This window comes from Danio aesculapii, chromosome 11, assembly GCF_903798145.1.
Source record: "Danio aesculapii chromosome 11, fDanAes4.1, whole genome shotgun sequence".
Classification (NCBI taxonomy): Eukaryota; Metazoa; Chordata; class Actinopteri; order Cypriniformes; family Danionidae; genus Danio; species Danio aesculapii.
The window spans coordinates 31152615-31179522 of record NC_079445.1 but is presented as its reverse complement, the minus strand read 5'-3'; the positions used below and the strand labels follow the sequence as shown (position 1 = coordinate 31179522).

The following is a 26908-nucleotide window of genomic DNA, read 5'->3' as shown; positions in this document are numbered from 1 at the left end:
AGTATAGCACTGATTAGAAATCTCATAGCTCACAGTATGCCTGTCTTTAAAGGTCTTTGAAGTAAAAAAAAATGTATTTCCCTATGAAAAAAAATGTGATTTTTACTTCCAAAACCCAACTGCTGTGTTCTGTTGTCACCATATTTGAAGATTTTCACTTTGCAACCAGGAGCGTAAAAGTTCTGCCAACGTGTGGAAATGCTAATGCTTTATTCCCATTATAAATGGAATCCACTTTAACCCAAAGGACAGACGGATATCCTTGACATTATCAATAATAGCAGCTACAGTATCTACCCCTCTCCCTTTAGAGCGTCTAACTAACAAGCAGGTTTCAAACAGTCTTTCGGTGTTGTTTGCACGCAGGTCGTATTGCTGGTTAAAGCATTCAATCACGCAGCTTGTATTTTCCCGCATTTTTTTCTCAGTTTCGTTCCAGGGGACCCATGGGATATGAGGTTAAGGTGAGTTAAAAGCAGAGGGGGTTTCATTCAGGTCACCTCAATTAACAATCATTAAAATTCCTCTGAATCCCAGGGAAGGGAAGCATCAACAGCCATTTTGTGATCAAACTCTGAAAAGTGAAGTGCAGCCACATTTCCAGGAAGGGAGAGGGAGGGGAACTATGAAAGATGGTGTAACTCTCTCACCATTTTCACAAATCTCTTCAAAACCCTTACGTCTTTGACAAAAATCCTGCTACTGACCAATTTAGTCGACGCCAAAACCCTCCTTTGCCAGCCTACAAGCCAGAAAAAACAAGAGAAGAGATGGATTATACTTAACAAGCAATTGAGCTGAGACAGCGCTTCAAATGACGGCTGTTTTGTTTTCCTTCTCAGCGCTAGTTATCAGGGATTTGGCACACTGGTCAGTACAGTAGCGGCCGATGATATGATTTCGGACCGTCAGCAGTTCCTCTTTTGACTATTATGACACTCACCATCCATCTTAAGGCAAACATGGGTCAGACAGAAACTCAATCCTTAAGGATGAATGTCACAAAGGTCAGTTTGCACTCAATGTCCCAGAGAAAGGTGATACACATGCATTATTGAATCATAAGCTGATGCGCAAAAAGGAAAAAAATGTGTCTTTGACTTGACATTACGAAAAGACATCGCCGCAACGAAAGCCCTGTGAACTGAAGAAACACAAGACATACTGATGTGCAACACAGTGAAATGGACACAGGTACATACATACACAAAATACATCACACTAGGACACATATGGGACAGTGAGAAAGACAAACAGTAAATACGTATAATGCTTTAATGCACAAATTTGGTGGAGATTGTGGGTAAGCTGTGCCACTTTTGCTGTAGTTTTTTGAATGAGACGAGAAACATCATCTATACTGGGTCAGGCCCAAAGAAATATGGGTTAATAAAAAGGTCCTTGTCTTGAATAAACATAATTTGCATTTAAAAAATGTATAATGTATTATCCCTTTCTAAACTGTATATTTTGATATAAAATCAAATCAATTTAAATTTGGACTTGATATCACAAAACTGTTTGTCCCAATACCACATCTATCACTAAACAAACACTCAGAATAAAACCTTGACCAAGAGACCATCCCATATATGTTTTGTCAAGATTAGCTAAATAATGTATTACAAAATAAGTTCAAAATGTTTCAAAAGGAGAGGCTTAATTGAAGGTTTTAAATTAAAAAACGTTTCCCCGATAAAGCAATTTACAATTTTAAAATAGTTTTAGGAGGATCAGCTTTAAAATAATATTTAATAGGGTATATGCCCAAGTATGCTAAAGGACTTTTAATTTGTCAGTAACTTGGGTTAAGCGCTTCCGGTGAACTGTATGCCTGTTAGGTCTGTTTTCTTTAAAAATCAGCGATCTCCACTGGCTGAGTGATATATAATATGACATTATTTTTCCATAAAATGGAAAAAAAAGTCACATTAACCGTTCACCGGAAGTTTATCAGTATGGGATGAAACAATAGCTCCGCATATACCCTATTCAGGGTGATTAGTAAAATCAAGTAAAAATATTATAAAAGTGCCAAATACTGACAGTTAAGGCGTTCACATAAGCCACAAATTTACTCTAAAAGCTGACTATAACAGCATTGAAGTAATTTCAGCTATTTATATGTTAAAACATGGTAAAAATGGTGAACAAATTAGATGAACTTAAAAAACAAAACATTTTAAATCTTAAAATAGACCAAAATAAATGCTAATAAGTTACTCTGTAATAAAATACCATTTTACTGAAAAAATGTTTACTGTTTTTATCAGTCACATGAGATATATGATGAACTTAATCACATTTTGGTCAGAAAACTGAGTGGTCCATCTTACCCCATTCTCCCATATATCAAATGTGGAGTAAAGTTTGAAGAAATGTACATACAAATTTTAAAAGCATTGTATACATCTTACATGTGACTAACATTTCATTGCAATCCTTACTCCAGATTTTTCACATGCTTACGTAAAAATAAACAAATAAACACATCCCTGTTTTAAAATGTTTTGGATGTTCTCACCCTACCTGGCACACAGACTACGAAAAGTCAGTCCTTTCCGTCGTTTTGAAATCTTCATTTGGGACCTCACCGTGACACAAACCATCAGCTGGGAGCGTTTTTAAAACCATAAACGGCCCTTTCTCTGCATTTTGTTACTGGCAGTGCTTTTTTCAAATATTCAGTCAGCAGAGGCTATAATATTAGCGATTATACTATCAAAACCGCAAATGAATCCACTACGCGTCACCATTCAAATTAAAACCTTCAGTCACTCTCATAATGCACTGCAATCCATAAGACAGCCACGAAAACAACCACTGTAAACGTACCTGATTATCTAACCGCAAACATAATGTCCATAAACTAAAAAGAAAATAATATATTATTGAAACAAAGGTCCAAGGTTAAAGCATATATACAAATCTGGCACGTGACACGTGTTCTATTCTAAATAAACGCGCATCACAGTGTTAACAGCTTAGCGACAGAGAATAAAAGAGTACATCAATAATATCCTCTCCAGATATTCGACACAACCAACGCATTTTTGGTAAACAAACGCCACAGCTCGCCTCTCGCGACTGTCCGGTCGCGCATCCTTTGCGCTGGTCCGCACTGCAGCGCGTCTAACACCCATGCAGTGACTCTGTATAATCTGTAGAGGACGCTTTCTGGATGAATATTCACTACGTTGCCGGACGTTCAACGAGTGCAGCTACGTGATTGGGTGACAGGAAGACGCTGCGCTACTCAGCTAACGAATCATACAGCTAGGAGCGCTTAGCTTATGAATATTAACTACGCTCCAGGAAGATAAGCAAGCAACGTCGCCAGCACCTAATTATTATTCATAAGCCAGGCCTTCAGCGTAGTAGGATTTGTTATTTCGCCTGCTGGCAACACCCGATTGTCAGTGTACATTTAGTGTAGTTATATAAACTACTTGGAATAAAGAATACAGAACAGAACAATCCTTTAAATGACAAAACCCTGACAGGTTCATTAGGCCAACGTAAACAAACCGACAAGCGCATCCACAGAACAACACACTGAAGCGAATATACAACACCAAAGGTTAGTACAGTTAAACCTGTGCTACTTTAGCACTTAGCTCATTTCACATTTGCCTAAAATGATACACAGGCCACATACAGTACGCAGCTGGTTTCAATTTGCAGTCCTGTTTTAAAATGACAGCGCATCTCCAATAGCAAAGGCCTGCCTTTATAGGACCAGCCATATTGTGCCATAGCGAAATTACAAGATGAAGCGCGTATTACCTGCTCATTTTCTTATGTAGGTATGGAGGCTCATAACCCCTTTTCCTCCGTCCGGATACTCTTTAAACCTCTCTCTAACATTGCTAATGATGCTGGATGCTCCCTGGTTTTTGCTCTCCGCCCGTCTGGATCCCAGCATCAGCACCACACATCACTCTTCCTCTCTGACCTCCAGCACAGCCATGATGAGCCTCTACAGACAGTATTCCGCTCTCTGCTGGTGAGCTCTTGGCAGCACATTGTAGCTTAAACCAATTTATAAGTCATACATAGTGACGTTCAGTTCTTAAAGGGACAGTTCATCCAAAATTATTTCATTATTCACTCACCATGCACTTATTTTTAAAACTGTTTGAGAGTCTTTCCTTTGTGAAAGACAAAAGAAGATATTTTTAATAATGTTGTGAACGATTACATCTATTTTTTCCAATTGGAAGTCAATGGCTACGTTTCAGAACATACTTCAAAATATCTTCTTTATGATCCAACAGAAAACATATACTCAGTTTTGGAACCATTTGAGTGAATGGTGTGCAAATACTAATTTTTGTTTGAATTTTCCATTAGTTTTGATATAAACGAGTCTCTGCCTATTAATATTATTTTTATTTTAACTGGGATGCATACACATTTTACTGTACGGCAACAATCCCTGTTGGTTATGTATTGCACTTCCCTTGTCTCTAAAAACATATATTGGTCTGTATGTAATAATATATACATAGATACAAACATGATTACAAAAAACTTTCTTGACTGAAGTAGGAATAACAGTGGTCCACATATCGAAGTGTGTATAGTAAAGCTTATCAAATATTTAATACATATAAAGAATCTTTGATACAAACTGTATTTATATATTTACATGTTTTGGGGAGTTTTTTTATAATGATTATTCATGTTGTTTATATGGAGTCAAAAACAGGGTTTGAGAAGTTGATGTTGTCTAGTTCGTCTTCATTGAAGTCTTCAGGACGAAGATCCGTTTCAAACATCCGCTGCAAAAGACCATCCACAGTTCTAGATCCTGGAAAAATTAAGAAAAAAAAAAATTAGTGCATAAAATAAATTGGGCAAATAATAACAATAATGACAATAATAATAATAATAATAATAATAATAACAACAACAACAACAATAATAATAATTTTGTGGAAAGATGAACATAATAAAAAATAAATAAGATTATTTTTTAACAAAACAAATAAAATAAACAATTAAAAACAGTTAAAGAAAAATACAAACAATTTAAAAAAAATATTGTGGACAATTAAAAAAAAAAATAATATAAATATTAAAAACCAGGAAAAATCTTTTGTGAAATATAAAATAAAAAGTGTGTTGTTGGGGTGTAAATACAATAAATACTAAAACTGCAATAAACAACTAATATATATATATATATATATATATATATATATATATATATATATATATATATATATATATATATATATATATATATATATATATATATATATATATATATATATATATATATATATATATATATTTAAAAATAGTAATAATAATAATAATAATAATAATAATAATAATAGTACAGACCAAAAGTTTGGACATGTTTGGACACACCTTCTCATTCAAAGAGTTTTATTTATTTTCATGACTATGAAAATTGTAGATTCACACTGAAGGCATCAAAACTATGAATCAACACATGTGGAATTATAAACATATCAAAAAAAGTGTGAAACAACTGAAAATGTCATATTCTAGGTTTTTCCAAAGTAGCCACCTTTTGCTTTGATTACTGCTTTGCACACTCTTGGCATTCTCTTGAGCTTCCAGAGGTAGTCACCTGAAATGGTTTTCACTTCACAGGTGTGCCCTGTCAGGTTTAATAAGTGGGATTTCTTGCCTTATAAATGAGGTTGGGACTATCAATTGTGTTGCGCAGAAGTCAGGTGTGTCCAAACTTTTGGTCTGTACTTTATTTAGTCATAAATATTTCTAACAAATCTATTAAATATTGGAGACATACTGGTTACATAAACACACTAAATCGCACTTCAGCAGCGTTTATTTGAGCGAACACAAGAAAATATGAGCTTGAGCAGAATATATTTGAGGACGTGAAAGGAGTTTTGTGCTCCAGCAGAGGAAATCAAAAGAAATTCGCATGCTCGTATTACATGAATGCGATTTCGTCTTGTAATACTGCGCTCACAACATTTGTCAGTGAAATAACATCATCGGTACTGATAACGTCTATAAATATATTTATTTATTTATTTATTTATATTTATTATTATTATTTTACTTTTTAAAATAAATAATAATAAAATTAAATACTTCTGGAAGCAATCTTGAACATAAGTGAGGGCTTCCGTTTGCCATCTTCCGAAGTTCCCAGGTCACTGTCATTGGTTTCCATTGCATCTACGAGACCAGGGTCCACACCATCACTGCCAAACACAAAACCACATCCACTTCCTCCATTACAATTTTCAACTGCCTAAACATGCATGCATGAAACAATTACTTAACCAAATATCTTGATAGTAGGTCTAAACAGGACTTACTGTTGAACATTAAGCTCCAGTTCCTCTATCTTCTTCTCCAGAGAAGTCTGCAGTTCACTTTTGTCAACTGTATATTCCACCAGGAAGGCCTCCAAAATAAATGCTACAAAGATACTGTGGGAAATTAAATATATACAGTTGATGTCAGAATTATTAGCCCTCCTGTAGATTTTCCCCCATTTCTGTTTAATGGAGAGCAGATTTTTTCAACACATTTCTTAACATACCAGTCTTAATAACTCATTTCTAATAACTGGTTTATTTTATCTTTGCTATGATGACAGTAAATAATATTTTACTAGAATTTTTTGAAGATACTAGTATTCAGCTTAAAGTGACATTTAAAGGCTTAACTAGGTTAATTAGGTTACTTGGGCAAATCATTGCATAAAGATGGTTTGTTCTAATGAAACAAAATATTGCTTAATGGGGCTAATAATGTTGACCTTAAAATGTTTTTTAAAAATTAAAAACTGCTTATATTTTACCCAAAATAAAATGAAAAACACTTTCCTAAAAATATTATAGGAAATTCCTCGCTCTCTAAAACATCATTTGGGAAATATTTGCAAAAGGAAAAGTAAAGATTCACAGGAGGGCTAATAATTTTGACTTCAACTGTACATACAAAAGACTCACCCCTCACATTATGCATGTTTTTTTCCTTTCATAATAAAACATAACAACAAGATTCAAATAGACAAGTCACCATTCTTACTTGATTATTATAATAACGACCACAATGTGAAAGATGACGAAGAAAAGTCTGGCCGAAACGTGTGTGACTGCTGTGAAACCGCTAGTCAGGAGTGAAGCAGAGTCAAGAGAAATAATCCAATGGATGATATTGAACTTTCAAGGACCTCAATCTACAACCTCATACAGTTGAAGTCAGAATTATTAGCCCCCCTGTATATTTTTCCCAATTTCCGTTCAACGAAGAGAAGATTTGTACAACATATTTCTAAACATAATAGTTTTAATAACTCATTTCTAATAACCGATTTATTTTATCTTTGCCATGATGACAGTACATAATATTTTACTACATATTTTTCAAGATACTAGCAGTCAGCTTAATGTGCAATTTAAAGACTTAACTAGGTTCATTAGGCAAATTAGGGTAATTAGGCAAGTTATTGTATAATGGTGGTTTGTTCTATAGACAATTAAAAATATATTACCTAAGGGGGCTAATAATTTTGACCTTAAAATGGTTTTAAAAAATTTAAAACTACTATTATTCTAGCCGAAATAAAACAAATAAGGCTTTCTTCAGAAGAAAAAATATTATCAGACTTACTTTGAACAATTCCTTGCTCTATTAAACGTCATTTGGTTATCATATTAAAATAAATAATAATAATCACAGGAGGACTAATAATTTGGACTTCAACTGTACATTATTTTTAGAGCAAAAATACAGTTTGATCATAAAGGATATCATGCCACTGATTAACCACAGTGAGTTCCAGCAGGAGGATGAAAGAAGAGATCACGTCGTTGAAGTTGTTCTTGCAGTAGTTGAGTTTAGCAAAACTGGTTGATTTAAGCAGAGGGTTCCCACAGTACTCTCGATCGGGACTCGTAGAGTTCAGTTCAAAAAACTGAATTTTGCCTTTAAATAATTCCATCCCAACCATGGCAAAAATATAATAGACCACCTATAGGGGGCAGCAAAAATGTATAGTAAATAAACAGAAGCCTTCATTATGATGTTTCTTATTGTAAATTATTAGAGATTAATATATAGAATGATGATTATGATGACTGTGTCTCTGTCCCTGGATCATAAAATTAGAAAAACAACAGAGCATTGATTAGGTGCAGCCATAAATCAAGCATTGCATCTTCCACCCCCACAAAGTGTCCTTGAGGCAAGGTATGGTCCAATATAAAAAAATAAATCACCAATGATATTGTGATGGAGGCTTGACATAGGTCAACCATTCCTTGCTCTCCTGCCGCCATATCTATTTTTATGTCTCCCCAAAGGAATTTTTTACAGGAATGCATTTAGTAGTAAATTTAGCCTTTAATATGTAGCATTTAACTTATAGTAATGTTTAGTATTTTTAGCATTTTTTTTCTTAAAGACCCAATAAAATATAAAATTAATATAAAATGTCTTAAATAGTGTTAATATATTATTAAAAACTGTTTTAACTTACACTGTCAATTACTTTTTCCTTACTACTCATTAAAGTAGTTCATTTAAGCATATTTGCATTATTAATATTTTTTTCATGTAATTTTTAAATAAATTTTTACTTATTTTAATCAGTTGTACCAAATGTTTAATTTTTATTATATAATAAAATAATTGGGATTTATGTCTATTATTACTAATCTCAATAGAATGTTTTTTATATTTTATTTTAATCTTATTTGAATTTTTTTATGCACCTTTGAATTATAAAGAAGACATTGTACATGTTTGAAACAAATCAATAATGACAGATTCTACGTTTTGTTTTTTGGTGAAACAAATCGCCCTATCCGCTAATACTCACCAGTATGAGTTGACCAAATGTAAGAATAGTTGGTCCAATTTTAATAAGCGTATTGATGATTGCTCGGAATCTACAAAATGGAAAGTATATTTAGTTGAAGGTAAAATGGTAGCATTAAAAAAAAAGGCATTTTCTTGTCTGTTTTGGGTTCAGATTTAAGTAACTGACCTCTTGATGGAATCCACCACACGTATCAGTCGAAGTACTCTCAAGATAAAAACAATGTCTAAAACCTGACGACTCGTGTAGCCTCCAGCTGCAAATGAACATTTGATCCATTACTTACAAGGATAAAGACAATAAGAATTCTTATTATAAGCTTTGTTAATTTTAAACTTAACAGCTCTGACATAACATTTAGAAAATACAAAAAGGAGTTCATATACCCCGTAAGAATAATAAATAATCCTCCTACGCAAGTGCTTCATTGTGTTATATGCACATATACAGTACACTTACAGTGTTTCAGTGCAGAGTTAATGATGGTTCCAAAAAGTGCAGACACAACAATGATTGTATCAAACCTGTGACAGAAATAGTGGATGATGGGATTAAAATCATATGAGCTCACAAAGATGAAGTTATACGAATTGATGAGCCATTCAAAATGTTAAAGGAACTTAAAAAGTGTTAAAGGTGCAGCATGCAGGATTGACACCTGGTGCTTGAACTAGGTATTCAAAATATCAGAGTTTTTTTTTCACTTGACACATGCAAGTTGACAGATTGATGACAGCAACAGCAGTGAGCATGCTTAACACTTTAAGCTGCTCAGCTAATGTTTACATTTGTATTATTTGTATTGTTTGCTAATTAAAAAAACCTCAAGTGGATTTTTATAACTCTGAATCTGTCATCAAATGTCATCTGGAGGTCGCATTTTCAGGAGCGCACCCCACATACATTGAGGCAGTCTTTACAACTGAAATAAAATAAGCCAGGTGTGCACCCTGGGTGTCAAAACATAATTAAACTGGAGTGACAGGCTTAATGCACGCTAAAAATTGTTACAGAAAACTCCTTTTATTACCCAAGTAAGCATTTAAGTGCCACTACAACTACTTCCGTGATCATTATATGTTACAAGGAAGCCAAAATGCTTTCATACGTGTGATTTGAATAATGTGGGAGGTGATCTCTCTGCGATCATTACAAATTTAGGATTAATCAGTAAGTTAAAAAAAATATATTGATCGTCTGTAATCTGTTACACCCTTATTAAGTGTCAAAAACTTACATACAGCACCTTTAATACATCATAACACAACTTCCTCACCAGTTCCAAAACTGATGTCGAGCGAAGAACGCCCGAGGCTCGGTGGCGTACAGTTTGAGAATGATTTCCAACATATAAAGAGCCAGAAAACCCCACTCAGCATTCGATACGACAGGGTTCTCCTCATCCAGACCAATGAACACAGCATTCACCAGGATAATCAGATCATAGGCATATACAAACACTCTGAAACCAACACAAAATGCAAACAGATGAGCATATGGAATACATGCAAGCAACATCTGCACGATGTCATTAAATGTAATAGGGAATACAAACAGACTTGTCCAGAAATTGTGCATGTTCCAGTCTCAATGCAACTTGTACCTGTGATGCACCATCTGCCGGATGAATCTGCTGGCTAGGGAGTTGTACAAAGAGGGGAAACAAATTTGAATTGGATGTGCCTGTGACTTCACAGTGATCACCTGGATACTTAGAAGATCAGCCAGTTGGACAAATGCAAACTTTCCTGTTTGAACAAAACAACAACAACTGAGCAATGTGTCAAAATGGCTGACGAATAAGATTTTCTAAAGCAGCTAAGTATCAGTCTGACCTATGTGTCCTTTATTCTGATCATCTAAGACACTCCAGAGCAATTCCCGATGAGCAGTACTGATTTTCGGCTTGACGAGTTTAACCAGATGGTTCCAATTGGCCTGGGTCACCACGGGCTCTCCACCTTCACCCCGGTTCTCCTGAAGCAAAGAAAACGCCCGGCACATCTTGATTCTTCTAGCCTTTACCAGCTGTCGCACTTCCTCCTAGAAAACAACATGACAGAAGTGGAGTAAATTTTGCACTACGACAAGGAAGGAAGGAAGGAAGGAAGGAATACAGACAGACAGAACTACTGGGTTCTAGGAGAAATAACAGAAAAATTAATAATTAGAATAGAATGACAGCAAGAATGAAAGATAGATAAGCATACCAAAAAAGATTGAAAAAAATTAAAGAATGACAGCATGATATTACAAATAAATGAATGATAGAATAAACAAACAAAAATAAACAGAACAAACTAATTACAAAATGAAAAAAGGATTGTTAAAAAATGTTTACCGATGGATAGAATGAAAGAATGAACTATATCATGAACGGATTATCAATATAATGAACAAACAGAACAAACAGACAGACAGACAGACAGACAGACAGACAGACAGGGGTATAAGAGAACAAATGATGATAGACAAAATGACAGCGAGACAGACAGAAGCAACATTACATAATATATAATGTTAAATACCTTTAGGTACTTTTTGTAGTTATTATAAACAACAGCCAAAAAAAAGGACATGAAGGTATAGGTGTTGACGACAATATACAGAATGAAGAAAATGGTGAAGTAAACACTGGAGTTGTATGCCGGCATCCTATAAGGAAAAACATTATCAGTCTTAAATAATTAAAGATTCCACAGAACTAAAAAACATAAAAGCTAAAAACTACAATAACTCGACTTACATGACATCAGGGCTATTAGCAGTGGTCACTAAAACATAGAGATCAAAAACAATATCCATATAATCTGTGAAATATGGAGAACCATTGATGGTAAGGAGACCCCTGGGAATAAGACGAAAAAATACATAGCACAAGCGGTTTAGCGGGTTATAAAAACATTTTTCAGTGGACACAGATGAGTGGAAAAACCAGGAGTGGAAATGTAATATCTTTAGATTTACCTTTTCCCAAACAATTTAAGAGCCATGAGAGAGAAGACCAACACACTGAACATGAATAAGAAAAAAACATAGGAGATCTGAGGCAGCGCATTGCGGATACTCCTGAACGCCCTCCGCAACTACAGAGAGAGAGAGAGAGAAGGGTGTAAGACTTTTGTTTTGGACATTTACAGTACTACTATTCAAATGTAGAATATATACACAGCTGAAGTCAGAATTATTAAAGCCCCTGAATTATTAGCCCCCTGTTTACTTTTTTCTCCAATTTCTGTTTTAACGGAGAGCAGATTTTTTCAGCACATTTTTAAACATAATAGTTTTAATAAATCATTTCTAATAACTAATTTATTTTATCTTTGCCATGATGACAGTAAATAATATTTTACTAGATATTTTTCAAGACACTTCTATACAGCTTAAAGTGACATTTAAAGGCTTAACTAGGTTAATTAGGTTAACTAGGCAGGTTAGGGTAATTAGGCAAGTTATTGTATAATGATGGTTTGTTCTGTAGAGTATCGAGAAAAAAAAAAATAAAATAAAAAAAAAATATATATATATACACATATATATATATACACACATATACATTTATATATATATATATATATATATATATATATATATATATATATATATATATATATATATATATATATATATATATTAAAGGGGCTAATAATTTTTACCTTAAAATGTTTTTGAAAAAAATTTAAATCTGCTTTTATTCTAGCCGAAATAAAACAAATAAGACTTTCTTGAGAGGAAAAAATATTATCAGACATACTGTGAAAAATTCCTTGCTCTGTTAAACATCATTTGGGAAATATAAAATAATAATAATAATAAAAAAAAAAAATCAAAAAAAAATCAAAGGGGGTTTAATAATTCTGATTTCAAATGTACACATTACATTTTTTTAAATGTTAAACACTTTCTAAACTAAATAATAAACTTGAATAAATAAAAAACGAATCTAATTATTTAACTATATAATGCTATACAGTACTGTGCAAAAGTTTTAGGCCACTAGTATTTTCACCCCCCAAAAAAGGTTAAAAGTTGGTTATTTCTATATTTTTCTGTAGCATGTCAGTGTGAAATATCAATTTACATTTCCAAACATTATTTTTGTCATTGATTGTAATTATACAGTGAAAATATAGTCTTCACAAGGAGTCTGACAGCAGCCAGTGCTCCACATAGAGATCTGATGTGATCATCATCCAGTCTGTCTGGAATGACATAAAGAAACAGAACAAACTGAGACAAATTAAATCCAGAAGAGCTTTGGCAACATCTCTAAAATGCTTCAAAAAACCTATAATACCTGCAAAGCTACCTGAAAATCTATGGGCAAGAGCACCAAGTATTTTAAATGCAAAGTGTAGTCATACCACATGTTGATTGAATGTAGTTAATTAATAAATAAAAGCATCATCATTTCATAGTGCCTAAAACTTTGAACAGTACTGTAGCTTGGCAGGTAGTTTTTTTTAAATACAATAAAATAGCAAATAGCAAATAGAAGAGTGCACTTAAGAATGTTTCTAGCCAAATATTTACTTGAGAAAAATTTTAATTTAAAAAGGTGAACTTAGCAAATTAACAAAGTCAATTATTAAAAGTTACATGCAAGAGGTACATGAAAATAAATGAGAAAGAAATGCATATACTGCAAGCGTTTTGTCTGTGGTTTGCTTACTTGTCGTCCTTCTGTAACATTGACTAACAGAAGTGGTCTTAAGACTCTCGACCATCGAATACCATAGTGTCCTGTCGCTTTCAGAGCTCCATATATAACCATATCTATAAAAGAGAGCTGTGAGACAGAAAAAAAAACTACAGTGAGAGAAACTCCCCAGCTTGTTTGACTGCACACATAAACTTGTGCCTGACTTTACTAAATATCTGCCCATAGTCAGTAAATGCCACATTTCCTGGTGATCATGAGAACTGCTGAGAATAACAAAAATCATGGGCTAAAGTTCATTTCACAAAACTGTTACGAGAACGTTCTCAGCATTGTCTCATGTTTGTACAGACATAATATTTAAGTTGATTCTCTGGGGCTAATGTATACGTAAATTTTATATTATTATATACCCAAGAAATATGTACATGTAGATAAGTTATTTTACAATATGATTAAAACATATCATTTAGATTAAACACTTACCGTTACAATGACTATGATGCAGATATTTTTGGGATCCTTCCAGAATTTATCTTTTGGTATGACTTTTGCGTAGTGTATTATCCGCACAGTGAATGCAGAGAGGCATATGATCTCAATTGTAGAAGTCGCCTAGAGAACACAAAAACATGAAACATGAAAGTTACATCATTTCAGAATTCAAATAAGATTTTGAAATCAAGTTACTTTATCAAACTACTTGTGTTAATAATTCTGAACACCTTTTATAAAATTAATAGTGCTTAAATTGAGGCATGGGTCAAAGATGGTGCAGTATTTTTGTGGCATCAAGTTACATTTATAAAAGCAGATTTTATTTACAAAGCGACATAATAAATGGAAATAAAGTGTCAATTTTGAACATAAACGTTTCAGTAGAATGAATGATTTTTTTTTTTTCTAATGTTTGTTTCTTCAATCATTTACTCAGGAATAAAGCTGCATGATATTGGAAAAATCTGGCATTGCATAACACAATTTCATGACTTAATATCACTATTTGCAAATAATTTATGTTATATCAACAGGCATGATTCTGCAGTGGGAGATTCCATAAAATCTAACAAACAATCTATACATTTTTTGGGTCCCCCGGCACATTTTCATTGTTTTCTGTGCTATTTGCAGTGCATGTCTGTATTTACATGTGTTGTGAATATTTTCATGCATAACAATCTGTAAAAACAGTCAAGAGAAAGATACAATTGAAATAAAATGTTTTATCATTTCCAGAGTACAATATTCAAGTACAGTAACTGAATGATAAAAATAATTCAATAAAATTAATCATAGTTAAGGTCAGAAATGGTACAATGTCTTATGCTGGAATGTTTTAAAAATCATTACACAATCACAGGCATCAAAAACACATACAAATGATGAATTGTAATACAAACTCAATATTGCATATGCGACTATTGCGAATGATCACGATGCTGAAACCATATATTATGCAGCCCTACTCAGGAATATTATTAATGATATAGATAGATACTTACAATGCTCTAATACTAAAACTTTCTTCTTTTGTTGCAAAATGTCATTAAGTATAACAAATGTATATGTAAAAATGTAACAATTTTCCTGAGTGTGAGCAGTTAAGTAAACTCTAAGCATATTTAATTTAATTATTGACTTAATCGAACCACATTTAATCATCATATAAGACAAACATCACTAATAAATAAATTAAAATGTACTCTGGTCTATGTTCACTTTTAGGAAGGTTTCTACACAGTTTTATAAATGAGATCCCTGTACTTGATAAAATGTATACACAAGAACATGTGATCAGACATTAAAACTAAACATTACTGTATTTTAAAAGGTTTTTATTCCCTTACAACAATAATCTTGTTGGCAAAACCTAGTGGTTTAAAGGATATTGGCAAAGTATGAAAATAAACGTCTCTTATGTCATCCAGTGATCATTGTTCTAAATACATCTGACAATATATTCTGATATATAAACTATGAATGAAATTAATGAGATTTTAGTTGGAAGTGATGGTAAAAGTAAAGTAAAAGAAAAAAAAATGTATATAAAACCATATACAACAGTTTTGTCTGGTTTTCAAATCTGTTCGGCTGATAGCCGTGCAATATTTTGTAATATTAGCACTTCTACAGCCTCTTCACCCTATATTACTCCTCCCACATGACAAGCAGAGGAACAAGCGCACTACAGTTTGACAAATATTGCAGCTGTTGGACAACATAATGTACCGTTATGGCTTTTTAGGTGAGGATATAGTTGTTTAGACTGCAACTGTGCAGTTTATTTATAAGGATAGTGCCTATTTTAAAACATTTATCATTTCGGAGATTCAGCATGTTGGCGACCATCAGCAGAGCACAGAAATGGACTGTTGCCATTCCACCATAATAAGTCCTTAGGGGAAAAAAAACTCATATAGCATATATTTCAAACTACAGCTGAACAAATCATTATAGAATAGGTAAGTGACATTCCAAGTCGATCTCTTTCTTTTGTATTTTGTAGTGCTGCATTTATACAGTACCATAGTAATCTGGTAGTGGATGCATTGCTTTTATCTTTTTCTGGGTTAATTATTTTGATCTCCCGATTGAAACAGAGAAATACTGGAAATCTCAGGAGACTGATGGCATTTCATGCCATTCAGTCTTACAATCTTAAAATCACTTTAGACGTTACACTTGAGAATCATTCAAATACTAGCTCTAAAGTGACTTTTGTGAGTTACCTACAGTTTCTTCTGTTCTGACGTCAGCTACAGATGTGAATGAATGGCAGAAGAAAGTAGTTCCTCATACAAAAGGGTTTTGAGACTCTCCTTGTTTGATTTTTTTTATATATATAAACGATTATGCCATCGGACTTTTACCATGACTTCCAACTGAAATCTCATGAATTTCATTAATTTTTCTTTTTGCATTTTTTTGACGTTCATAAAAACTATCCAAATCTCCTGTCCTATTTTTAGGGGAAAGTGTTTCAATAAAAAAGCTGATTTTTAAAGAACAGGAATGTTCAGGAAATATCCCATTGTGTCATATCAGGGAGTGGGAAGGAACTGCAGGATGTCATAAAAGCTGTAAACCTTCGTTTATGTTGCTCTTCAAATTATGCATTTGTAAAGTGTGCTGAAAATTCAGTCAGGCCCTTCACATGTTCAGATGGGTACACAAAAAAGAAAAAAAAAGGCTATCATTTTTATTTGAGAGTGTAGAGGTTTATGCATAATAGATGTTTTGCTGTTGTGCTGAACATGCAAGAAATATCCAACCACAAAACTTAGAAATATTCAACCACAAAAATTGGATTAATAATTAAACCCCTGTTTGCTAAATATATAAAAACACATTCCATACATACCCATATAGGAAGTGGCACAACTGCAGGATCCTCAAAAAGAGCCAGAGCCAGATTTATGATAATGAACACATATACCAGCGTCTGCATGAACCAATGGTTGTAGAGCAGGTACAGCCTGTAGAATATTTTACAGACTTTATAATATGCAATCCAGTACTAGTCATAATTATATAAATGATTGCTGGAATGTCTCTTACTTCACAGCCTGTGGCGAAGTGTCAAAAAAGATGTTCCTGTTGTACTTGGCATCAGACACATAGACTGTGGCCAGGTCAAATTTCTAAATCATATATTGAAGCATTATGAAAAATATTTTCTGATTCATTCTTTCAAAATAAATTGAAAAAAGTACAAAGGTTTTGACAAATGTGTTTATAAAAACAAAAATAATCCATGTAGTCTCTTAATCGATATGATAATTTATCATAAAATCAGCATAAATTACTAATAAATTGGATAATCAGCAAAGTATTGTGAACACTGGGTATTATACACCACAAAACATAAATATATATTTTATAGTCCATGATTTATTTTACATTTATGGCCTATAAACACAATAAAATTATTCACATTACATATTTTATCAATCATATTTCATGCAGTCGCTCAATTAATATGACTATTGTGTCATCAAATCTGCACAACAATTAATAAATTGCATAATTAGACAAACGACTGTGTGGCTGACCATAAAACATATCACCTTGCCAAAATATCAACATACATGTTACCTTTTCATAATCATAAATCAAAATTAGAAAAAAATTTGTCTGATATGCATTTATAAAAGGAAACTGCGTTACAGCAGACAATCAAAACAAGGCATTTTCCCATGAATCCAAAACATAACAGGCATATAACTTCTACAATTATTGTAGCTAAAAGGCAAACTTTTCCAGTTGTTCTTTCACTTGACAAACAAGAGACCAGATGTTTCTCTTAACCCACGAACAAACCCAGATTTAAAAGGATCATCATTGATGCTATGTTTAAGAGACTTTTTAATCCAAATGAAACACTAAACATCCCAAATCTAAGATCAGAGAAGCATCCAATTAATCTCTTGATTATTTCAACTTTTTAAATAAGCATTTGTTTGAATGTTTACATTTTTTGGAACACATTGATGAGCACAAGTTTTTCCCTGAGCGCTTTATCCACGCAACATACCTCTGTCATCTGATCTGTAACATTACTGGAGACATTATTTCCTCCGTTGGTAAAACCTTCATCCTTTGTTAAAGTGTGGCTAGTTTTCTCAGTCTTCTCCTCAGACATTTTCCTCTATCCCCCTACTTGTTCTTACGCAGCCGTTAGATCCAGTTCGCAGGAAATCCCGTCTTGAAAAAGTTCATCTTGCAAACCCAGCGAATTTACTAATCATAGTACGGCGAAGGCCTCGCTGTTAAAAATTCATGATCCACGCCTTCTTGTCTGCAAAATTACACAGCTGCGTCAGCAAGGCTAATTAATATTCAATGAGACAAACCACCTCGCCAATCAATTTTATCTTCGTCTTTTAAATATTAGCAAACAGAACCTTATATGGGAAAAACGCACTACTTTGATTGGACGAAACTCCTGTCTAATTAATATTCATGAGATGAGGCCTCGTTATAGTAGACTTTGATTTCAAAGGAAAATATTCCGCACGTAAGGTTGACAAGTGTTAACTTTGAACTGTAAATAAACACTTATGAGGCGAGTGATATGCCGTTTTACTAATATGTAGAAGTATCTATCTAATAATTTGTTAAAAGGAGTTTGCAGGGCTGTGTATTTTGACCGGGTCATGTGACTGAATCCAGCGGAAATAGCGGAGAAGAGCCAGAGGCTTACGTTTTTATAGGGACGTCTGAACGAAAACACACCAGCAACTCACTGTGTTATGATTCAACAATACAACAGTTCCCTCATGTTTTCACTCTAATTTACTCTTGGACCTCAACAGTAAAAACACTGTGTAATTTAATGTCAACTAAGTATGAACCTTTTGCAGAATATAATTTATACAGTAAAGGGGACATTCTACCAGAAACGTACATTATCTGTCGCTGAAATAAAAACAAACACAGTGAATAAAAAGTTTTGCATCCCAAAAACGTCTAAAATGGACTGATGGTTGATTTTTGTGAGTTGTTCTGTAAAGGAATATGTCATTCAATTAAATCTCAGATTTTTGTTCTTTATTAAAAACACTTTACAAATGTGCAAACTCTGTCATTGTCCCTGTCCTTAGCCCAGTTGAACCTACGGCTTTAATAGTTTTATTATGCTAAAAACTGTTATTTAAAAGAAAAATAAATTGCAAGTTTAAGTTGTTATTATTCATATCAGTTGATTAAAAACATGAAATTATAAATCAATTCTACAAATAAATACAACAATTATATAATACAAATAAATTTACAATTGTCCCCATGTTTCGGTTAGTCCTGTCACATTTGCATTAAATTTAACATAAAATGTGTGATACACGTTTAAGTTATGACTCGGAAGTGACATCATTTGATGATGGAAAACCTGACAGTGATCAAGGATGCATCATTGAATTGTATGATTTTATGCTTGTTTTTTTTTTTTTTTTTTTTGAGGACAGCAAGCTTAAGCCAGGCCCTGTCACATTTTTAATTAGTAAAAATGTACGTTTCTGGGAGAATGTCCCAAAAACAGAGAAGGGAGAACTCGAACGTCAAATAACGAAACCAACAACAGTAAAACTTTATATATTTATTTCATACCAAAACTGATTTCTATAAAAGTCACTGCAATTCTGTGTAAACAATCAATATAGTTAATCATTTTTCTAAATATGAATTCCCTTTTGATGCAAACATCTATTTGGATTATGCATTGTAAATTGGCAAATGTTAATTTTAGGTTTAAAATGCAATCAGCATCCTAAATGTTAATGTGACAGACAAAATAAGATTGATCTTTTGATCACCCAGAAATAAAACGAGCTATTTATTTACTTAACCTCTGGTCTAGCAAGATATATTTTATTTAAAAGATATATATTTTTTGCTATAAAAATATTTCTGGTGAAACTGGGGTCCTTGGTGATTAAAAAAATGCAAGATAACGGCGCATTCTGAGTAAAAAGAAAAAAAACTAAAGGCTATAGGTCTCAAACTCAATTCCTGGATGGCCGCAGCTCTGCACAGTTTTGCTTCAACTCCAAATTAAACACAGCTGATCCAAATAATCAAGGTATTCAAGACTACTATAGACTATAAAGCTGCGGTCACACTGGGCTTTGTGTGTGCGAAATTCTGTCGTACAGTGCTGCGAAAAGGGGCGGGATTAAACAAGATGATTAGACATTTAAAAAAGCGAGCGAATGCTCCATGTTTTAAATTTCTGTCCAGAGAGGACTTGTTTTGATCCTCGATTGGTCTCACGCAGTCAAGTGATGCGATTTCGCAGGTCAGAGTTCACCAAGTTTGAACTTTGCACTGCAGCAACCTGCGAAACTTGACGCATGACCTTGCGTTTCCGGTCTGACGCATTTGCATGCGTATGAATGGAAGTCTATGGGAAAAAAAAAGTCAAGTGTGACCGCAGCTTTAAGTAGGTGTGAGTTGAAGGTGATTAGAGCTAAACTATACAGAGTTGCGGCCCTCCAATAATTGAGTTCGAGACCACTGCTATAAAAGTAAAACAAAAATAAAATCTGTGGTTTGACACATTTAAGTAAAGCTTTTGGTACTTTGCTGAAAATATAATTCACAATTTTATTAGCTTTAAAATAATATTGTCAGCTCACATGTGAGTTTGTGTCCGTGTGTCTATCATTATGCAACAGGACTGTTTGTTGAGGCAGTGATTTGAAGGTAATTATGTTGTAAATAATGGACAGTTTCTTGCACAGACCAATCATTTAACTCCATAAAACTTAAATATATCATCAGAAACCACAGGGTGTTAATTTTGTTTTGCCTGAATATAGTTTTTTGGCTCTTAAAGTGCTGGTAGCTGCTGGCTACTGAAAAAAAAAAAAAAAAAAAAAAAAAAAATATATATATATATATATATATATATATATATATATATATATATATATATATATATATATATATATATATATATATATATATATATATATATATATATATAAATAAAAGTTGGAAGTTGTCACAAATCCTCTTTCTTCACACAAAAGAAGATATTCTGAAAAATGTTGGAAATCGGAAACTATTGACCTCTACGGTGTTTGTTTTTACTTCAATGAAAGTCAATGGTTACTAGTTTCTAATATTCTTCCAAATATTTTCTTATGTGTTCAACAGAAAAAAGAAACTCTGGAACCGCTTAAGTGTGAGTAAATAATGAGTACATATTCTTTTTGGGGTGAACCATCCCTTTAACAACAGATTTTTATATCTGGGTGAACTTTGAAATTCCTTAAAAGATCATCTTTCAGCCCTGGGATGGTATATTAAAAGAAACCATGAAATTCACTAATGAAAGATGATTTTAATTCCTGCAGTTGACAAAGACAAATTATTGATTGAAAGTATTAAAATAATATCAATAATCTCAATAAAAAAATATTTCAAACTCTAAAGCAGGGGTGACCAAAACTCAGTCCTGGAGGGCCGGTGTCCTGAAGAGTTAACTCAAACCTTAATCAAACACACCTGAACCAGCTAATAAAGCTCTAACTAGATATACTAGAAACTTCCTGCAGGTGTGTTGAAGCTAGTTGGAGCTAAACTCAGCAGGACACCGGCCCTCCAGGACCAAGTTTGAACACCCCTGCTCTAAAGTATTTAAAGTTTAATCTTCACATTTTAGGTCAGATAGAAATGTGTTTAAAAAAATGTCATAATATTAAAACATCTGTGTCTAGAGTTGCAGCAAACAAGGAGTCACATATCTAACTCTTATATAAATTTGAAACTTCATAATTCATTGTTCAGTGCAGGGTTTCTCAACCATGTTCCTGGAGGACCACCAGCTCTGCACACTTTCCATATCTCCTTAAACAAACAAACCTGATTCAGATCATCAGCTCATTAGCAGAGACTGACCTGTAATGGGTGTGATAGACAAAAAAAGACACCCAAAACATGCAGTGTTGGTGGTTCTCTTAGAACGTGGTTGAGAAACCCTGAATTAGTGCATACGATTTCTGTCATTACACTTAACTCCTATACGAGCATGTGTTTAAAACAGTACCAGAAATGTGATTCATATCCCACTGCAATAAGAAAATAACATTCTGATGTCAAATTAATCGCGGTGGTTTCGGGTTGGTCCTGACAGAGGAGTAAGCACCGATATGCTTGATGAGATTGGGTTCCACGCTGTGTGCCTTTTCACCTGGCGTCGATCTGGCTATCCTATAGAGCACCATGTCTTTCGCATTACCCTGAGCGCAGGTGGCCTGGTCTAGGTATTCGGCAACCCGAATGGAGGCATTTCCTGGATAGAGCATAGCAGGGGTGCAGCATTCAGTGGCAGGACACACAGCATACAACTGCGGTGAGAGCCGTCTGACCTCCAGGAGATAATGCCGTCCTGCCAGCTCAGCCACGGCCATTATGTAGAGAGCCAGGAAGAGAAAATGAGCAAGCGAGAAGGTAAAAGAAAGAGGCGTGCAGTGAAACAACAAAAGGAGGAGGATTGTAGCCCCGAAAACACCAAGACCGATCCATTCTAGGATGCGATACGGCTCTGGGTTCCAGTATCTCTGCAGACGCTCAGGATGGTAGAGCTTTATGTATAACGAATTGAAGGCGAATTTTCGTGAGAGTAAATTTTTGACTGAAGGAAAAAAATTGGTTAATGGAAACGCGTCATCCTCTAGGACGACAACGTTTTTTGGCTTCATCATGTCCCATCCTTTGCGTAGGCAGAAAACGTAATCTTGTTTTTCCCTCTCAAATATGTTGGAAACTTCTCTGTCCTGCCATCGCTCATCCGGAGAACGTCGAACCACCAAAAACTCTTTCTCCAGAAGCAAAGCATCCTCATTTAAAGCAGGGCCTCTTTCCACGTCACATAGCATGACCTCGGCGCATGCTTTATTTCCACACGTTTTGAGGAGTGTTTTCAGCTGTAGAGCCACCTGTAATAGGTAGTGATAGTCCTTGCCCTCTGATCTCCTGGTTGTCACTACGGTCACCAGGAGATCTGGTTTCTTAATAATCATTTCCAATGGACCATTAATGGTTTTCGTAGTGGCAGCACTTTCCCAAAAGCGTAGAGCCTCCTGGCCTCTTTCGTAGCTTTCTTTTAGTGCTGCATTGCTCAGCGAATCAAGATATATTGGTTTTAAAAAATAGTAGGAGTAAAGTAGACGATGGCAGCATATAGGTAGTATCACTCCAAAGGTTAAAGTGCACAAAAGCAACCCTTGAGCTACCGGGCTTGACCAATGAAAGTGCTTGCTGGTACAAGTCCTCCATCGAAGCATCTGTGTCTGATTAAAATGAGGTTGTTCAGTTCACTTCTGTGGTTGTTTACTTTAATACCAATGCTGAATAGGTTGCTGGGGATCCACTTCTGAGTTTACGTGCGGAACGAATCACCGTAGCACTCTCATATAAGCTTGATATTTCCATACACCATCTGTAACTGTAGAAAAAAAAGATATATAGTCATAATTTCATCTTATTCAAGTAGTTTTTATTTAAATTTTTTTATTTTATATTTCAAAATAACAATGTCAATGACTCGCGACCCTCAATTTCTTCTGAGGTGGTGTGTGTGTGTATAAATATAATCATTGCACACAACTGCACAGACATACCAATAGGCCCAAGTCTATTCATCATTTAATTTTGAAGAATGCCATTCAGAGACCAGCCTCCATGTTCAGTTGTGGTTTTTTTGCCCTCGGGTCCGAGTCATTTGATTTTGAGTATCTAACGATACCGAATACCGATCTGATACTTCTATAATACATAGAATTAAGAAGAGCAAAGAAATGGACCCAGGATGTTCATTCTTTTTTATTTAATTCACCTTACTTTAACATTCAACAACTTATCATGTTCATTTTGTTCATACATATATATTCAAGTCCTGATCGGGAGTTTAAAACTGCGTAATAGGGCCCGATTTCTAATAACATTATTGGATCTGGACATCCCTAGTTTTTAATGTACACGAGTGCCATAAAGCTGTCGGAAAGTTTAACCTAGTGCCATATAATCAATGTGCTGTGTCTTTAATATAACATCATCACCCCAGGGGTCGGAAAAAAAAACAAAAAAAAAGGCTGATGGCTTTTCATTTGCATGTTGTTGTTTTTTATATAACTATTAACTACTATTATTTTTCTTCTGTAGGTTATTGATAAAACATGGTAATTCTAATAGTTAAAAGTGAATTAGATTTTTTGGAAATCACCAAGTGACGTCCCATGGGGTCCAGACCCGCACTTTGGGAACCACTGATTTAAACCATTTAGCAGATGCTGTACATAGTTACATTTAGGCATGGGATGATAACCGTTTTCAAGGTAAACCACAGTTTAAAAAAGTCAAGGTTTTAAAACCACCAAAGTTCTCAACTATAGTTCCTAAGGTGTGTGTAAGATTTATTATTTTACGTTTTTGTTTTTTTTAGGACAACAGTATTTCGAGCAGAAAAGATATCCAAAGATGCCGTTTTAAATTGTAAAGAAATCGGTGTTTTTGAACCAAATAAAGACAGCAGAAGTCAATGTTTCTCAAAATAAAATATATCGTGTTCAAAGCAGGAAAAAAAGTTTAGTTTTATTTTATCCAGGCATTTAAAAAGAATATATTTTAGAGGAGTAATCACAATATCGTGAAACTGTGATATTTGTATCCAAGGTTATCATACCATCAGAATCCCCTAGTAAAGATGATTAAATATACAGTAAGTATATATTTTTGTCCATTTTTAACTTTTGCATTAGTGACTTCTTCTATGTTTATATTGTAGATTTATTATCTTTTATATATTGGGAAAATGCCAAAAAGGCATTCATAACAGTTTTGAGGTAAAGTTGGTTTTATATTTACACTTTCAGACTGTCTCCTTAATAAAATAATTTTTTTTTTAAAAAAGTAATATTTGCAAACTCTAAATAGTGCAATCATATTTGAAGCCAATTTCTAGCAAAGTACAACATTACTCAGTTGAATAAATAGTGTAATGTTGTTTTTAAGTCATATCTACATGTAATTTCAGACTGAATATTCAAAGTACCATGATAAACAATATTGAGAGAGCAAGAGTCACAAGTTGTCATTAAACGAATTGAGCGTATATAAAACAGATTTTATCAGCTTAGTTATGTTAAGTTCAATTTGTTATATGCACACTGGCCAAAGAAGAAATGTCACATTTAAATTTTAGTAATCTATGTAAAGATTCTACAGCGTTTCATAAATCTTTTATTTTTCACTAAGGAGGTTTGTACAGGAGACAGTAACATATGGTTGACATAACTCGGAGAGACAAGCTTTAAATACATATTTGCTTTGAAATATTATATAGAGAGATTATTTATGTGTATAATATGCATTTTGTCGGTGTGTTGTGGAATAAGCCTACTAAAAGTTCGTGTCAGCTTTTCATAGGCATACAGTCACAAGACACTCAGAAAAATCAGCAGAACCCATTCGTGTAGTAAAAAGTATAACCGGCTATATGAATCAGCATGGGTAAACAAGACAAACCCGGAAGCAGAATGTTATTTATCCGCCCGTTAAGTAAAATAATAACAAATGGCAACAAAGCATGAATTATTTTAGCATTTCTACCTTTCATAATGTGGATGTTCAGCACCCAATGAATAGTCAACAGCAACCAAGAGTGAAAGGGAGGTCAAAGATCAGTTTTTAGCCTAAGTACTCAAATACGCTCTAAACAGTTACGTAGATGGCGTCTTACCGTAATACAATGACAAAATGCGCGTTTAATTGGTGATGCGCAAATGTTACGTGTTTCTTGTTTGGTGTTTCAAATAAATGTACAGGTGAAAGAGCACATTGCGGAAAATAAAGGTGATACTTTTATGGATTCAGTTCGTATTTCACACCTTAAGGTGAACTCGACGATTGGTTCGTCACTATTAACGCCGAGAACAGTAACAGAAACCACGTGATGTCACTTTTATGCACTGTACCACACCAGCCACTTGATGGCAATGTGACATTACAAAATAGTCAGCGGTTTGGACTATGTGATACGGTAAAAGATTTGCCCAAATATATACAGCGTTTGTAGTATGTTTTGTGATTGAGTGCTGAAAAAGTTCGTACAAAATAGTAACGTAAAGCAGAGCAAGTACGTTTCTTGACTGAAAAATCAGCAGAACCTCAAATGTAAGTTGCACTCAACAACTAATCAGTCTTTTTGAAAATGTTTTTATTTGTCTCTTAATAGAAATGAACCATGGCCTTACTACAATAAAACAAGATTTAACTATGTTTAATGTAACAAAACCATAGTAACCACAACATTTACGATGGTTTTACTATATTTGCATTAAACCCATTAAAACTATTGTTTTATTACAGTAGCTATAACCTGTTTTTAAGTAAAATCATTCTAGCCTTAAAAATTAACCAAGGTTTCCAATCCTCTTGAAAGCACTTAAAGTACTTGAATTATAGACATGAATTCAAGGGCTGGAAAGTACTTAAAAACAAACGAGCAATTCCAGAATTACGGATGTGACATGCAGTAAAAACTCAAAACATTAATTCACATAGAAAGTATATGTTAACATTATATTGAAACATCTGTTCATATTTTTCCTTAACTCTGTGGTTGTTCTGGATCAGAAAATTTCAATCTGTAAACATGTTTAGTACTTTTTAAATGAGGAAAATGTGACCAAAAAGTAGGCGAGTTTGCAGTATACAACACACATTGTAGAAATTCTGTGAATTAAACTGCACAACCCCAAAAAATAATGGTAATCAAAAGAAAAAGAGTTGACTCACTATAGAACAAACATGACTTAGTTTATTTTATTTAAAATTTTTGCATTTATGAGGTAAAAGCTTCATTTTGGATGTGACATCCTTTTTGTTATGGATGTGACAGATGT

At 33.8% G+C, this 26908-nt stretch overlaps 3 protein-coding genes across 4 annotated transcripts in view; all 3 read right to left on the bottom strand.

Annotated features, from left to right (window-relative positions):
- The window catches only part of ttbk1a (tau tubulin kinase 1a), a 54504-nt gene extending 50529 nt beyond the window's left edge, over positions 1-3975 (bottom strand). The window contains exon 1 of one of the 2 annotated variants that reach the window (XM_056468221.1): positions 3787-3975. The gene's annotated coding sequence lies outside the window, so the exon portion shown is untranslated. Of the gene's footprint in view, positions 1-2529; positions 3079-3786 lie in introns of those variants that run through there. The other variant, XM_056468222.1, reaches the window with a different exon arrangement.
- A 395-nt stretch (positions 3976-4370) lies between these two features.
- Positions 4371-18226, bottom strand: tpcn3 (two pore segment channel 3). Its single transcript, XM_056468690.1, has 19 exons — positions 18037-18226; positions 17061-17143; positions 16864-16978; positions 13989-14117; positions 13515-13631; positions 11810-11928; positions 11589-11690; positions 11371-11497; positions 10678-10885; positions 10446-10590; positions 10119-10304; positions 9302-9366; positions 9011-9098; positions 8843-8912; positions 7774-7993; positions 7048-7138; positions 6330-6443; positions 6100-6212; positions 4371-4813 (listed from the first exon to the last, which is right to left on the bottom strand). The coding sequence occupies exons 1-19, from the start codon at positions 18142-18144 to the stop codon at positions 4692-4694; spliced, it is 2322 nt and encodes a 773-aa protein (XP_056324665.1). The 5' UTR covers positions 18145-18226; the 3' UTR covers positions 4371-4691.
- Positions 18227-20973: 2747 nt separating this feature from the next.
- pgap4 (post-GPI attachment to proteins GalNAc transferase 4) lies at positions 20974-25721 on the bottom strand. The gene is made up of 2 exons (XM_056468111.1): positions 25614-25721; positions 20974-23451 (listed from the first exon to the last, which is right to left on the bottom strand). Exon 2 carries the CDS (start codon positions 23288-23290, stop codon positions 22100-22102), a length of 1191 nt encoding a protein of 396 aa, XP_056324086.1. The 5' UTR covers positions 23291-23451; positions 25614-25721; the 3' UTR covers positions 20974-22099.
- Positions 25722-26908: the final 1187 nt, after the last annotated feature.

Coding starts and splice junctions, on each gene's coding strand:
- tpcn3 (XM_056468690.1), bottom strand. CDS start 18,144: ATGTCTGAGGAGAAGACTGAGAAAACTAGCCACACTTTAACAAAGGAT. Junction 10,305..10,445: donor CGGCAGATGGTGCATCACAG/GTACAAGTTGCA, acceptor TGTTGGTTTCAG/AGTGTTTGTATATGCCTATG. Junction 9,367..10,118: donor CGACATCAGTTTTGGAACTG/GTGAGGAAGTTG, acceptor TTTCTGTCACAG/GTTTGATACAATCATTGTTG.
- pgap4 (XM_056468111.1), bottom strand. CDS start 23,290: ATGCTTCGATGGAGGACTTGTACCAGCAAGCACTTTCATTGGTCAAGC.